The 16,124-nt window shown below is 56.5% G+C and overlaps 1 protein-coding gene across 3 annotated transcripts in view; it reads right to left on the bottom strand.

The window, feature by feature from the left end:
• TRAPPC12 (trafficking protein particle complex subunit 12) overlaps positions 1 to 16,124 on the bottom strand; it is a 99,594-nt gene that overhangs the window by 17,025 nt on the left and 66,445 nt on the right. For all 3 annotated transcript variants that reach the window (XM_064363822.1, XM_064363823.1, XM_064363821.1), the window contains one exon: positions 2,376 to 2,448. In XM_064363822.1, the coding sequence (XP_064219892.1) occupies positions 2,376 to 2,448 (73 nt within the window). The remainder of the gene's footprint in view (positions 1 to 2,375; positions 2,449 to 16,124) is intronic.

Here is a 16,124-nt window from a genome sequence, read left to right as displayed (position 1 = left end):
AATTCTGATTTCACTTGAAAAGATCCCTCTTGTTAATGCCACTGGATTTTGGCCTGGAATGTTGAATGCGCCGCAGGCTGCACTGAGGCGGAAAACACAGCACTTGCATTGGGACCAGGGGTGGCTTTGGGAAGTGACCTTTGGCATCAAGGAGGCAGCAGTGAGAACCAGGAAGGTCGCCGGTCAGCACTGGCCCAGACGCAAGGCCAAAAGGCCCGACCAGGAGCCCCGCTGCCAAAGCCAGAACCCCGAGAAAAGGAGCAAAGCTGAAGGAAACGATGACACTGCCTGCAGCTCGACAGGCGGGAGGGCCACTGGCCAGGGTGGCCTCCGGGTGGCCTCTCGCAGCATGCCCAGCCAGCCACAAGGCTTCCCCTGCCTCCAGGCCATGCAGATGCTGATTCCTCAAGGAGTGCCACACCCCGGCCCAGAACTCAAGTGGCTGGCACACACTCCCCTGGGGACTCGGCATTCCCCTGCAGCTGGCCTCCTTTCCTAGCCCCCGCTGCCACACGCTGGCTGGCAGTGACCCTGAGCCTGGCCCCCTCCCTACTCTCCCCTGCACATCCGTTAGTTAGCAGCCTTCCCCCCACTGCTTTCCAACCTTCAGGGCCCATCTCTTCTAGTAGTTTTCAAACTGGCTTTGTGGACTTGCTGGGGTCTGCAAAGGCCCCCTGGGAGCTGCCCTGGGGGAGGGCGGGCTGACCAATGGCGTCTGTTTGTCATTGGGATGACCAGGAGGAAGGTGAAGGTTGAGGATTGAGCTGATCTGAAATGAATATGTTACTGACAGGCAGGCTGAGGTCCCGACAGGCCAGGGATGTGTCCATTTGACCCCTCATCCAGTGCTCTTATGCCTATGCTGTGTCCACTTCCTCCAAGAAAAGTCCACACTTCCAACTGCCAAGTGCCAGGATGCTACCACAAGCAGCACCAGCCCCTGGGAGCGCTCCCAGCCTCCCTCATTGGCGGGCACTGGGAGCTGCGTGTCCCTGGCTGCTTCTGAGGCTGTGATTCAGGAGCCCGGAAGCTGACCTTCCTCCCGCTGCTGACACGGAGGGTGCACTGTGAGATCACAATCACCTAGGAATGATGTGTACTCATGGTGTGCTTCAGGAGAACACCCAGAAACGAATTGCTAAAATTGAAAACTTAACTCACTTTGCCTTTCAGCAATTAAAAACACATTAGCTTTATATGTTCCCCTTGTACCATTATTTCTGTGAAAAGAAATTCTGAGTATCTTCTCCTAATGGATGTAAACTACGGATTGTCTCAATGAATTGCATATTTACTCTGATGATCTCTGCAGACTCCTGCTCTGCATCCCCCACCCTCCTTAGGAATGCTCCTCTGTGTGGCCTTCTGTTCCATCTCCAGGAAGAGCCTTCTGACCTCTCATAACTACATGCTCATTCCCACCAAAGCCGGAGCCCAGGAAGCGGTAAAACGGCTGGGTGCCAAGAATGCTGAATGGGACAGCCACGAGCAGATGGTGATGGCGACGTCCCTCCTTCAGACCTTGTTACTCTGCATGCAATTAAATGACTAAAAAGAGAGTGCACAAGTGCACACACAGGCCCACACCACACCCACACCATCCACACACCACACACACACGTACAGTTCACACCAGCCAGCAGTTCCCCAGAAAGCCCAGCACACCTGCGGAGCCAGAGGCCGCCTGGTCTCGACTCAGCTCGCACACTGAGTAGGACAGAAGCTATGGGGAGGAGGAGATGACCAGGCAACCAGGACCGTCGGGAGACGCTGCCACCAGGGGTGAGGCAGTGAGGATAGGGTGGGGCTGACCGGGAGGAGTGATCAGGCCGGGTCTCCAGGCGTGATCGAAGCTCGTTCCCTGAGCTGCAGCCGGCATGGCCTCGCTGTAGAGATCAGCTCATGTCAACCCACCCAGTCCCCCAGTCCCCCCAGGCGGTTTCCACTGATCCAGGGAACTGCCCAGCCCTCTCAGCCTGCCCCCAGGCTCTGGCCAGCACCCGCTTCCTCTCCTGCTCCTTCCGAGCCTCCATCCCCAATGCGGAGGCCTCTTTGGGCCCTTTGGCTGGGCTGGGCCTTCCTCGCGCCCACTCAGACCACCACTCAGCGTGGCAGGTTCCGGGCTGTGTGCTTTTGTGGTGAGGGTGCGTCCTCTCCCCCGTGCACAGGGTGCAGGTCGGAAGCCGCACACTGCACCCACAGCATCACCCGGTGATGTGCTTGGCTTCCCCGAGAAAGGAGTGAGCGGCAAATCCACGAATGGATGCGCGCAGTGCTGACCGCAAAGGGAAAGGAGAAAGAGAGGAAGCGAGAGGCTTGGGGCGACATCCCTCAGTCACGTCCGAGAAGCGTCGTCAGAAGTCCGGCCGGCCTACCTTGTCTGCCCTCCTGAGTCACACTGCTCATGCCGCCATCTTCTGCTAAGCCTTGCTCCAAATTGGCCAGGATCTGCAACATTCCAAATGAGAAGGACAAAATCATGGGAATCAATTTGTGTCTGGACTTTGTTATAATATATTCTCAGTTCAGCAAATTTCCCTGGATGAAAACAATCTGTCAAGGGATGTTCACACAAACTTTTAAAAATATTTAACATTTGATATTTTATTTATTGCAAATTGCAACTTACGTGTGCAGGTTTGTTACTGGAGCATACTGTGTGATGCTGAGGGTGGGGGTGCAGCTGAAGCCATCACCCAGGTGGTCAGCATGGGATCCAATGGGTCGTTTTTAACCCTTCCCCCGCCCCGCCCTCCTCCCCGCTGGTAGTCCCTGGTGTTTATTTTTTGCTTCTCTATGTCCATGTGAATCCAATGTTTAGCTCCCACTTATGAGTGAAAATATTCAGTATTTGGGTTTCTGTTTCTGTGTTGATTCACTTAGGATCATGGCCTCCAGCTGCTTCCATGTTGCTGCAAAGGGCACAACGTGGTTCTCTCTGATGGCTGAATAGTATTTCACAGTGTATGTGCACTACCTTTTCCTCATCCAGTTCTCCCACGGGGACACATTTTCAACATTACCCTATGACATGGGGTGACAATGAATGAGCAGGGACTCTGCTCCTAGCTGATGGTGAAAGTGGTGCTTAGGATGTTCTTGAAGTATTTGCAGACATCATACATAGAGAATATGTTTTTTTAAAAAAGCATCAAGACCAGTGTGGTGGCTCAAGCCTGTAATCCCAACATTTTGGGAGGCTAAGGCAGGCGATCACCTGGGCCCAGGTGTTAGAGACCAGACTGGACAACGTGGCGAAACCCCACCTCTACAAAAATACAAAAAAATCAGCAGGGTGTGGTGGCGTGCACCTGTGGCCCCAGCTACCTGGGAGGCTGAGGTGGGAGGATCACCTGAGCATGGGAGGTCAAGGCTGCAGTGACCAGTGATCTCACCACTGCACTCCAGCCTGGGTGACAGAGACCCTGTCTTAAAAAAAAAAAAAGCATCAAGTATGTCACCTGAGAGTCGTGATAACTCCTGTGAAAATGTCAGCCCCATTCCTACCGGGCACTGCGCTTGTGGCCTTTTTAATGTACCAAATACGTTTGGAGCACACGTCACTTTCCACAGGTTTTGTAACTTTTGGGCACTTCTTTTGTGTTTTGGTTTTCTCTGAAAGGCAAGCTGCTGCTGCTGCTGTGATTTGCGTAGAGAATTTAGATCATCTTGCCAATCAACACTCCCACGTGACCCGCCCTAGGAGGCAAGGGTTTCCGTTCCTGTGACTCCCTAGTCCCCGCACGCTGAGGACGAAAGTGGCCTCTGTTCACCTGCAGGGCCGTTATTTAACACCAGATGGAGAACAATGTGCTGTGAACAAGAAGGACTTTTCCTCTTAACCATTATCTTGGGCTACCTTGATGACTCAGAGGACAACTTGGGATTCAAAACTGTAACCCTGAAAACAATCTAGCCAGTTTAAACTAGGCGAAATGACATTCTTCAGTGAATCTGTCTTCTGACGAATAATCACAAGAACAGAAATTGACAAAGAAGAAAACCTTGGTGTTACCATGAATTAACTTCCCTCAACCCCCGTACACAGTTGGCGGGAATGTAATCAGTGCAACCGCTATGGAGAACAGTTTGGAGTTTCTACAAAAACCTAAAAATAGAGCTGCTATACCACCCAACAGTCCCACACCCAGATATACACCCCAGAAAAAGGAAATCAGTCTATCGGAGAGATCTCTGCACGCCCGAGTGTGCGCCAGCACTGTTCACCACAGCCACGACCTGGAAGCAGCCTAGGTGTCCATCAGCAGATGAGGGGATAAAGGAAATGGCCACATACACGATGGAGTACTATTCAGCCATAAAAAAGAATGGGGTCCTGTCATTTACAACAACATGGATGGAACTGGAGGTCACTGTGTTAAGTGACATACGCCAGGCACAGAAAGATAAACATCGTATGTTCTCATTTATCTGTGGGGGCTAAAAATTAAACCACTCAACTTACGGAGATGGCAAGAAGATGGTTACTAGAGGCTCGGAACAGCAGTTGGGGATGGGAGTCGGGGTGGGAGTAGGGGATGGGAGTGGGAATGGGAGTGGGGGTGGGGATGGATGGCAGTCTGGTGGTGGGAGTGGTGGTGGGAGTGGGGATGGGAGTGGGGGTGGGGATGGATGGCAGTTGAGTGGGGGTGGTAGTAGGGGTGGGAATGGGGGTCTCTACGGGCCTGGGCGACCTCTTGACGTGGCGGGGACTCTACGGGCCTGGGCGACCTCTCCACGCAGGGGGGGCTCTACGGGCCTGGGCGACCTCTTGACGCGGCGGGGGCTCTACGGGCCTGGGCGATCTCTCCACGCAGCGGGGGCTCTATGGGCCTGGGTGACCTCTCCACGCAGGGGGGGCTCTATGGGCCTGGGCGACCTCTTGACGCGGCGGGGGCTCTACGGGCCTGGGCGGCCTCTCCACGTGGTGGGGGGGCTCTACAGGCCTGGGCGACCTCTTGACGCGGCGGGGGCTCTATGGGCCTGGGCGACCTCTCCACGTAGGGGGGACTCTACGGGCCTGGGCGACCTCTCCACGCAGGGGGTGCTCTACGGGCCTGGGCGACCTCTTGACGCGGCGGGGGCTCTACGGGCCTGGGCGATCTCTCCACGCGGGGGGGCTCTATGGGCCTGGGTGACCTCTCCATGCAGGGGGGGCTCTACGGGCCTGGGCGACCTCTTGACGCGGTGGGGGCTCTACGGGCCTGGGCGACCTCTCCATGCAGGGGGTACTCTATGGGCCTGGGTGACCTCTCCACGCAGGGGGGGCTCTACGGGCCTGGGTGACCTCTCCACGCAGGGGGCGCTCTATGGGCCCGGGCGACCTCTCCACACAGCGGGGGCTCTATGGGCCTGGGCAACCTCTCCACGCAGGGGGGCTCTATGGGACTGGGTGACCTCTCCACACAGGGGGCGCTCTATGGGCTGGGGTGACCTCACCACACAGCAGGGTCTCTGCGGGGCTGGGCCATCTCTCCACACCATGGGTGATCTCTCTATGTGCTGAGTGGAGAAGAAAACCCCGTGGAAACGCCCAGAGCTTTGTAGTGAGCACTCAAGGCCTGAGAGAAGACCTGCACCTACAGGGTCGTGGTGGCCTCTGCACAAGCTGTGCTGGGCTGGCGCTCCCTGTGGGCTGTCATGGCTAATGAAGGGAGGAGGAATGGGGTCCCTCAAAGGGCAGCAGGAGGAGAAAGGTCTAGAAAGAAGGAAAAAAGAGTTTCCCATCCCAATGATGCGTAAATGCAGGCAGAAACAGAAGCTCCATTGTAGCGGAGGCATCAAAAGCAGAGCACATGAGGAAACGGGAGCTCTACCTGCAGCAGCTGCTTTCGGCCCAGACGCACCTACCCAGCTGCGCAGGTGCACGGGTCAGACCCGGAGACACCAGCAGGCCACATCCCCCCAGATCCGCCTACCCAGTTGGGAGGGCGCATGGGTGGGACACGGGGACACCAGCAGGCCACATCCCCCCAGACCCGCCTACCGAGCTGCGCAGGTGCACGGGTCAGACCCGGAGACACCAGCAGGCCACATCCCCCCAGACCTGCCTACCCAGCTGCGCAGGTGCACGGGTCAGACACGGAGACACCAGCAGGCCACATCCCCCCAGACCCGCCTACCCAGTTGGGAGGGCGCTTAGGTAGGAGATGGAGACACCAGTAGGCCACATCCCCCCAGACCCGCCTACCCAGTTGGGAGGGCGCACGGGTAGGAGATGGAGACACCAGCAGGCCACATCCCCCCAGACCCGCCTACCCAGCTGCAAAGGCACATGGGTAGGATACGGAGACACCAGCAGGCCACATCCCCCCAGACCCGCCTACCCAGCTGCAAAGGCACATGGGTAGGATACGGAGACACCAGCAGGCCACATCCCCCCAGACCTGTCTACCCGGCTAGGAGGGTGCACGGGTCGAACACGGAGACACCAGCAGGCCACATCCCCCCAGACCTGCCTACCCAGTTGGGAGGGCGCATGGGTCGGACACGGGGACACCAGCAGGCCACATCCCCCTAGACCTGCCTACCCAGCTAGGAGGGTGCACGGGTCGAACACGGAGACACCAGCAGGCCACATCCCCCCAAACCTGCCTACCCAGTTGGGAGGGCGCATGGGTCGGACACGGGGACACCAGCAGGCCATATCCCCCCAGACCTGCCTACCCGGCTAGGAGGGTGCACAGGTCAGACATGGAGACACCAGCAGGCCACATCCCCCCAGACCTGTCTACCCAGCTGGGAGGGCGCATGGGTCGGACACGAGGACACCAGCAGGCCACATCCCCCCAGACCTGCCTACCCAGTTGGGAGGGCGCATGGGTCGGACACGGGGACACCAGCAGGCCATATCCCACCAGACCTGCCTACCCGGCTAGGAGGGTGCATGGGTCAGACATGGAGACACCAGCAGGCCACATCCCCCCAGACCTGCCTACCCAGCTAGGAGGGTGCACGGGTCGAACACGGAGACACCAGCAGGCCACATCCCCACAGACCTGCCTACCCAGTTGGGAGGGCGCATGGGTCGGACACGGGGACACCAGCAGGCCATATCCCCCCAGACCTGCCTACCCGGCTAGGAGGGTGCATGGGTCAGACATGGAGACACCAGCAGGCCACATCCCCCCAGACCTGCCTACCCAGCTAGGAGGGCGCACGGGTCGGACACAGAGACACCAGCAGGCCACATCCCCCCAGACCTGTCTACCCAGTTGGGAGAGCACACGGGTTGGACACGGAGACACCAGCAGGCTACATCCCTCCCTCTGAAAAAAGCACCCTCCTGGCTGGGGCAGAGGGATGCACAGAACGATGCCAAGTGCCTGCAGGGATCTGAGTCACTGAGGTGCTGCAGCCTGAGGAAGGGACAGCTGGAGAAGGCACCTATCAATGACATGAGCACAGGCACCTCAGACACAGCCTTCTGATCTAGTGTCAAACAAACTACAAACAAACTAGTCTACAAACAAACTAGTTTTGTTTGTAGGGTGTGTCATTTAATGTCAATTAAAAGGTCCCAGTGCGGTGCAGAAGAGCATCCACGAGTGAACGGGACAGAAACAGCAGTTCACAGTTGGTAGCCTGTATTGCTGTCTAGAGACAGTTGTCTGGCTTTATAAAGTAACAGTACATTGATTTACAAAAGGTTATTTCTATAAAGGAAAGTGACAGACACGCTCTCAATCCAAAGTCTGAATTATTTAGGAAATGCAGTTATTGCAAAAAAAAAGCCCGACAGCGTGTCGTTTACAAATGTGGCATGGCTGGAATTTCCTCCTTGGTTCCTTTTGCCCCAGACGAAAGGACCAGACTCCAGGGTCTATATCAGAGACCAATCAGCAGTCCTGTGTTCGCGTCCCAGAAGAATAAAGGCCCAACACACCACACCCAGCTCATTCGGGGAGAGGCCCTGAGGAGCAGGGGCACGATATGAAGCACAGGGTGACAGAACACCCCATGTGCCAGATCACGTCGCCCACACCTTCCCTGCAGGAAGCCGCTGAGGGCCCAGGCGAGGGCGTAGGAGGCAGAGGACAGAGATAAGGCAACAGTGCAAAGTGCTTGAGGAAGACGCACAGAGCAGTGATCGACTGACAGCAGGGGCAGAGGGACTGCAGAGGGCAGAGTGACCGCGGGGGCAGACGGACTGCAGAGGGCAGAGTGACCGCGGGGGCAGAGGGACTGCAGAGGGCAGAGTGACCGCGGGGGTAGAGGGACTGCAGAGGGCAGAGTGACCGCGGGGGCAGACGGACTGCAGAGGGCAGAGTGACCGCGGGAGCAGAGGGACTGCAGAGGGCAGAGTGACCGCGGGGGCAGAGGGACAGCAGAGGGCAGAGTGACCGCGGGGGCAGAGGGACTGCAGAGGGCAGAGTGACTGCGGGGGCAGACGGACTGCAGAGGGCAGAGTGACCGCGGGGGCAGAGGGACAGCAGAGGGCAGAGTGACCGCAGGGGCAGAGGGACTGCAGAGGGCTGCAGGGGCAGATGGACTGCGGAGGGCAGAGGGACTGCAGAGGGCAGAGGGACTGCAGAGGGCAGAGTGACTGCAGAGGGCAGAGGGACTGCAGAGGGCAGAGTGACCGCGGGGGCAGATGGACTGCAGAGGGCAGAGGGACTGCAGAGGGCAGAGTGACCGCGGGGGCAGACGGACTGCAGAGGGCAGAGGGACTGCAGAGGGCAGAGTGACTGCAGAGGGCAGAGGGACTGCAGAGAGCAGAGTGACCGCGGGGGCAGAGGGACTGCAGAGGGCAGAGTGACAGCAGAGGGCAGAAGGACTGCAGAGGGCAGAGTGACTGCAGAGGGCAGAGTGACTGCGGGGGCAGACGGACTGCAGAGGGCAGAGTGACCGCGGGGGCAGAGGGACTGCAGAGGGAAGAGTGACCGCAGGGGCAGAGGGACAGCAGAGGGCAGAGGGACCGCGGGGGCAGAGGGACTGCAGAGGGCAGAGTGACTGCGGGGGCAGATGGACTGCAGAGGGCAGAGTGACCGCGGGGGCAGAGGGACAGCAGAGGGCAGAGTGACCGCAGGGGCAGAGGGACTGCAGAGGGCCGCAGGGGCAGAGGGACTGCGGAGGGCAGAGGGACTGCAGAGGGCAGAGGGACTGCAGAGGGCAGAGGGACTGCAGAGGGCAGAGGGACTGCAGAGGGCAGAGGGACTGCAGAGGGCAGAGGGACAGCAGAGGGCAGAGTGACCGCGGGGGCAGAGGGACTGCAGAGGGCAGAGTGACTGCGGGGGCAGACGGACTGCAGAGGGCAGAGTGACCGCGGGGGCAGAGGGACAGCAGAGGGCAGAGTGACCGCAGGGGCAGAGGGACTGCAGAGGGCTGCAGGGGCAGATGGACTGTGGAGGGCAGAGGGACTGCAGAGGGCAGAGGGACTGCAGAGGGCAGAGGGACTGCAGAGGGCAGAGTGACTGCAGAGGGCAGAGGGACTGCAGAGGGCAGAGGGACTGCAGAGGGCAGAGTGACCGCGGGGGCCGAGGGACTGCAGAGGGCAGAGTGACAGCAGAGGGCAGAAGGACTGCAGAGGGCAGCGGGACTGCAGAGGGCAGAGTGACTGCAGAGGGCAGAGGGACTGCAGAGGGCAGAGTGACTGCAGAGGGCAGAGGGACTGCAGAGGGCAGAGTGACCGCGGGGGCAGAGGGACTGCAGAGGGAAGAGTGACCGCGGGGGCAGAGGGACAGCAGAGGGCAGAGTGACCGCGGGGGCAGAGGGACTGCAGAGGGCAGAGTGACTGCGGGGGCAGACGGACTGCAGAGGGCAGAGTGACCGCGGGGGCAGAGGGACAGCAGAGGGCAGAGTGACCGCGGGGGCAGAGGGACTGCAGAGGGCCGCAGGGGCAGATGGACTGCGGAGGGCAGAGGGACTGCAGAGGGCAGAGGGACTGCAGAGGGCAAAGGGACTGCAGAGGGCAGAGTGACCGCGGGGGCAGATGGACTGCAGAGGGCAGAGTGACCGCGGGGGCAGACGGACTGCAGAGGGCAGAGTGACTGCAGAGGGCAGAGTGACTGCAGAGGGCAGAGGGACTGCAGAGGGCAGAGTGACCGCGGGGGCAGAGGGACTGCAGAGGGCAGAGTGACAGCAGAGGGCAGAGGGACTGCAGAGGGCAGAGGGACTGCAGAGGGCAGAGTGACTGCAGAGGGCAGAGGGACTGCAGAGGGCAGAGTGACCGCGGGGGCAGAGGGACTGCAGAGGGCAGAGTGACCACGGTGGCAGACGGACTGCAGAGGGCAGAGGGACTGCAGAGGGCAGAGTGACAGCAGAGGGCAGAGGGACTGCAGAGGGCAGAGTGACCGCGGGGGCACAGGGACAGCAGAGAGCAGAGGGACCGCGGGGGCAGAGGGGCGGAAAGCGCCGGGTGCTGGAAGCACCTTCCTGCAGCTCCCAGCTGGTTGGAGCTGGGTCAGGAGCTCCGTGGAGTGGTCTGGTCAGGCGCCGGCAGCGTGGTGGTGCTCCGCACCTGCTGGGAAGTACCAGGGATGATGTACTTCACAGATGGGGGCCCAGGATGGTTTTTAAGCACAAACAGCATTCTGTCTGATTTCACAAAAATAAACCTGTGGCGGAGGCAGCATCGTGCCCATTGCAGGGCCCTTCGCGCTTTCTACACAGCAAAGTGCTGCAGTGACAAGAACAGGGATGTTCCCGACCAGGAGACGTGGGTTCCAGTTCAGGCTGACTTTCCGCGTGCCTTCTCTGACTTCCTATTTCCTTAGCTTCCAACTTTTTCACATGCCTGTATTACAAGTCATGAAACTCCAATGAGAATGTACTTGAAGCATTCTGTGAGCTTTAAAAATGCTGAATGGATATTAATTACAAATAGGAGAAGCAACCAGAAATGTAAAAATTCCACTGCCTCAGTTTTCCCTGTGGCTTCTCTTTCACCATCATCCCCGTGCTAAACTGTGAAAGGTTTCGGTATGTGGGATTGGGGAGCAGTTAAATTAATGCTGCACTGACTATTACATATTAAATGGGCCTTTGAAACCTCCAGGAGCTTCCACAACTCCGAGGTTTGGCTGAGCTTCCCAGCACGAGCTGCGTGCCCAAGCCTGCAGCTGGTGAGGTGAAGTGCAGCTCACATCCGCTGGGCCAGGCTGGGGTGGAGGCGGGAGCCCGCCCTGCAGGGCCAGGAGAGGCCGGTGCGTCCTGAAGTGGAATGGACCCCAGCTGACGGACACTGTGGCCACGAGTTCCTCAACACTCCTCAAAAGGAGAGCCTCGTTCCCATCCCTGCGTGTGGGCTGGACTTAGTGACAAGGTGGAGGGGACATGGAGGTCTCTGAGACCAGGCCCCGCAAGGTACAGTGGCTTCCTCCTCCTCCCTCCCTCTGTTGGGAGTCAGCTGCCATGCTGTGCGACACACGAGAAGCCCCACAGAAATAAGCCCAGGAACCCAGCCTCTCGCCAACAGCAGCAGAGCTTGTTGGGTGTAGGAGGGAGCCCCCAGAGCCCAGTTCTCCAGCCCCAGCCGAACCCTCAGGTGAGGCAGCTCGGCCAACATCATAACTGCAGCCTCAGGACAGGCCTGAGCCAGAGCGACCCAGAAGCCACGCTGGACTCCAGACCCACAGAAACAGCGAGGTCGTGCATCCCTGTGGCTGCAGCTCATGGAGCTGCAGATCGTCTGATGCAGATCAACCGATGGCGAACACACAGGCACAGCGAAGTCACCCAGCACCTTCCTTTAAGGCTTTACATGAGGAACAGTGTATTGAGACCAATGTACTGAAACACGCAGGAGGTTTAGTTTTGTTTAATTTGAAAATTCTGGGCTGGACGTGGTGGGTCACGCCTATAGTCAGTTCTAGCATTTCGGGAAGCTGAGGTGGGAGAACTGCTTGAGTCCAGGAGTTCAGGACCAGCCTGGGCAACATAGTGAGATCCCATCTCTACAAAAAGTTTAAAAATTAGCCAGGCATGGTGGCACATGCCTGTAGTCCCAGCTACTCAGGAGGGCAAGGCAGAAGAATTGCTTGAACTGGGGAGGTCACGGCTGCAGTAAGCCATGTTCATGCCACTATACTCCAGTCTGGGTGACAGAACAAGACCCTGTCTCAAAAAAAAAAAAGGAAAAAAAAATTCTGAACTGGGTTCTTCATTGGGCGTCTTAGCATGAGCTCATCTCTGAAAGCGACTGTAATCATGAGAAGATGCCGCTTGGAAATGCATGGAAGTGGAGTTTGGAGAAAGTAACAGAAGGAACAGCTGTGGGGCTGAAGAGACGACTCCAGACTCAGACTGTTCTGTTCACAGAGGGGTCTGTTTGGTGTGGAGGGGCTGCAGCCAGCCCCACCATGGGGGATACCACACCGGGCATGGCGTGGCCGGTCCAGGGATGAACAGGTTTCAGGCTAACAAGGTGGGCAACCATCAACATCCACCCACAGTACAGGAGAGAAGATCAATTATTCAGAGTTCAAAACCTGCTTGTGTTTTGTCCAAGGAGTGAAGAAAATTATATGCCTTGAACGAACATCCCAGCTGCTTGACTTCATATATAACTGCTACCACTTGATCTCAAGCAATATTTAAAAAGGCAATTTGTAACCTATTCATATTTAAAGAGACCCAAATCTGTGCTCTCATCATATGCAGCTATCTGGGATGTGGTGAAGCAGGTTTTCTGGCTGCGGGAGGCCTTGAGGAAGGAGCCTTCGCGCCTGTCCCTTTGGCAGCTGTCACGGGTCGTGGGGTGAGCATGGGATAGGTTTAAGGAACTGGTTTTGTTCCTGAGGCATCTAGTATACAAAGTACTGAGAAGCTGGCACTAAGTCAAGCAACTGAGGACTTCCTAAGTGGACCCTTCTGAGTCCAGACTAACGGTTAGAGCAGGTCTATTCTGGAGAGCCTCAGATTTTGGGAAGCCTAGGACCTTCCAGTCTCACCATGGCTTCCTAGGGGACCTCTTCAAAGTGAAGAGAGGTTTCTTGGAGCTGCTCCAAAGCTCTCAAGGAATCATGAAACACCAACCACGTGCCAGGGACCGTGCGGTGTCACTTACATGTGCCCCTGGCCACCCTGGGTATCAGCAATGTTCCTCGCTTGCAGAAAGGAGGCTGAGGCGGACCCAGGCTGGACAGCTGGTCACGTAGCTGGCACGTCGGAGCGGACCTGGAAGTTTCCAGACTGTCAGACTGACTCCAAAGCCGCTTTCACAACCACTGCTTTTGGGACAGTGTCCTCTGGGCCCCTCACCCCTTGAAAATACACTTTCTTCTTTCTAGTCACATCATACATTGCAACGTCTCAGCATTGGCCACGATGAACTCTAGCTAGTTTCTGAAGGTGTGAATTTCCACTGCCAGCCGAGTCCCCGATGCCCAGTGCTGCTCCGCTCCCTCACGCTCCTGCTTGCACATTCTGAGCACACACGGGGTTCCAGGAGCTTGGGCTTCAATGGCAAAGAGCAGGGACTCAGCCTCAATGGATAGCCATCCTCACTTGGCCTTTCTTTTCTCCACCTGCCAATCATTCCCATGTCATCTGATTAAGCCACAATCAATCTGTTCTCTGCAGGAGCAGCAGAAAAGCAGGGTGACCAAACCCTCTGGGTCAGACGTGGTGATGGCAGCAACTGGCCGCTGTTGGCGTGCGGGGGCTGGGCCCTGAACGGTGGCCCTGATGGTATTAGAGGCCCGCCACGCCTGTTCTCGCTTATATTTCTAACTTTGCTTACAAATAAGACAACAAAACTGAAGATGTCCATCTGTCAAAACCCCCTTAAGAAAAGATATTAACTCTTCCTACGAACAAAGCTCTCATGACTACATTACCAACTATCAAGACAGAAGCAAGCTACACTGACATTGTTGAATACATTTCTTTTCCAGAGTGCACAAAAATGTACCTTATCCTCTGCCTCCTCCAGCTGGGAGTGAGTCTGCAAAGCAGCAGTTCTATGAACATGGAACTCTCAGCCAAGCTGAGCTGGGGAGGCTGGAGGCTGCAGAAGTGCAGCGAGGAATGGAGCCGAACTCAAGACTGGCCAGGTGCATGCAGGTGAGTGATGAATGAAGCTACAGTCGAACTGTGCATCATTACGTATGGACTATGTCTGCTTAGGCAAATGGCTTTTAGAAGTGCATTTGCTCAGCTCTTTCCCAAAGGGTCTGTGACACTCTCTCAGGACCAAGAGGGAGACAGCCTACAGGGGACATGGGAGGAGCAGGGTCAGAGGAAGGAGGCACTGATTTTACCAAGCCACGGCAGCATGGGAAATTTCTTTTGAATCGTGGTGTATTTTCTTCTTCACTGATGAAATCACACTTGCACCAAACATTTACTGATTCACTCAGTGGCTCAAAGACAATGGATAAAATGAAGTACCCTGAAGTAGTTTGTAAAGATCATAAGTGAACTCCTACAACTGGGCCCCATATGAAAACTCACAACATGGTTCTAATCTAAAACACACGTGCTGAACAGACTCGAATCAGTCTTGGATGAATGTTCGACATAGGCACAGTTGGCCCCGAGAGTCCCACGGGGCTCCACTTTCCTGGCACGCCCTCCGCCCTCCGCTCTCCCATAACCGGCTGTACTTGGGCTTCCTTTGTTTTCGCTCCTGCCCCATGGTCCTCATTTTTTCAACAGCAAAAGGTCTTATTATGAGATAAAACGAATACATGCGTTAAGTGAAACATGGATAATAAAAGGGGAATTAAAATGACCTTTCATCACATTGTCTACGCCACTAACACACGGGGACATTCTTCCTCCGACGAATATCACTTATTTCATCACGGTCATACTGTAATTACAACTCTGGCTTTGAAATGAATGTGATATCACCAGCACTTCCCCACGTGGGGGGGCTGCGCCTCGCTTGACAGCCAGCACCCTGACCAGCCTCCTCCTCTGCTATCTCAGCAGCTACCGCATCTCAAACCACTGGACGCTCATGAGCGGCAGCCTGGAGATGACTGGGGCGGCTCTGTTCTGGCCTCTCTCCTAAGAGCTGAATGTCAAGCTCCACCCTGCATGAGGCCTGGTCTGAGCGACCGGGGGCCGCACTGCTGCCTCACTCGGCCGCTCCCACGGCCTCCCGCAACTCACTCTGCTGTCACCTAGGGCTGCTGCTTTTCCTGCGGGAAATCCATGCTGGGAACTGAACCTGAGAAGACTTGACTTCTGCTGGAGTGGCAATTATCAGACAGCAGGGCTCAGCACACTTCTGCACAAATGGCAGTGCTTCATTTTCTGAGCAACCTGAACGCTCTGCCTGACTTGATCACTACAGCATGAAAACCTTCCGCCATCTTTGCGCGGTGCCTGCGCTACTGTTTACTCCCTTCTGAAGCATTTGATTCTACAGTCATTCCTGACCTCCACCCTCAAAAATCCCCTTTGAAGATCAACAAGAGATGCCACACAAGCAGTGAAAACAAATGGGACAGGGTTCTTCGGGGAATAGGAACCAGATAACTTATCTGCTTTCTTTCTAGAAACAATGATCTCAGTTTCGTCGAATGTCCTTGAATTAAGCATCTCAGATCAGCGTCAAGGCTCCTGGTCGGCAGCCGGCCACCGAGTGCAGCCCCAGCACTGGCCTCCTGCCTGCTCAAGTCCCCCCGAAGACCCGAGACGAGGGTTCGTCCAGGACTCCAGGGCTCGGCCTGCGTGTGGCCCAGTTCAGGAACGGGGACTGGAAATTACCGTGAGAACAGTAGGCGGCTTCCCCACGCAGCTTCCCTTGGCGGCCTGAGTGAGGGGGAGGAGCTAACGGAAAATGGCACCAAAGGAAATATGTTTAACATTCTAGACTAATTTCTTTTCACTCTGCTTGACTCTCCGCACCCACTGGAAGAGTCCATAGTTCTCTGAAACTACTGAGACCAGTTTTTGGCAGGAGCAAGTGCAGTAGGGATTGCTGAAATTTCTGTAACTGTTTAATGACACTTAAGACCAAACGTTAGAGCCCCTGCTTTAAAAGGCATCAGAGAAGAGTTTGTATTTGGAGGAAAAAAGCCACACTCTTGATAGTCGAATTGCACAGAGAACAGCAGAGTGGCTCAAGGGCGAGGTTTCTGGAGCCGTGTGGCGGGGCTCAGCCAGGCTCCATGACTGCAGTCGTCAGGGGAAACTTCACCTCCCCGAAGCGGCTTTCCTCATCTGGGAAC

The sequence above is a fragment of the Aotus nancymaae genome, unplaced genomic scaffold (assembly GCF_030222135.1).
Source record: "Aotus nancymaae isolate 86718 unplaced genomic scaffold, 86718_ANA_hifiasm-v0.15.2.pri h1tg000057l, whole genome shotgun sequence".
Classification (NCBI taxonomy): Eukaryota; Metazoa; Chordata; class Mammalia; order Primates; family Aotidae; genus Aotus; species Aotus nancymaae.
The sequence above is the reverse complement of the archived record's forward strand: the minus strand, read 5'-3'. Positions and strand labels throughout refer to the sequence as shown.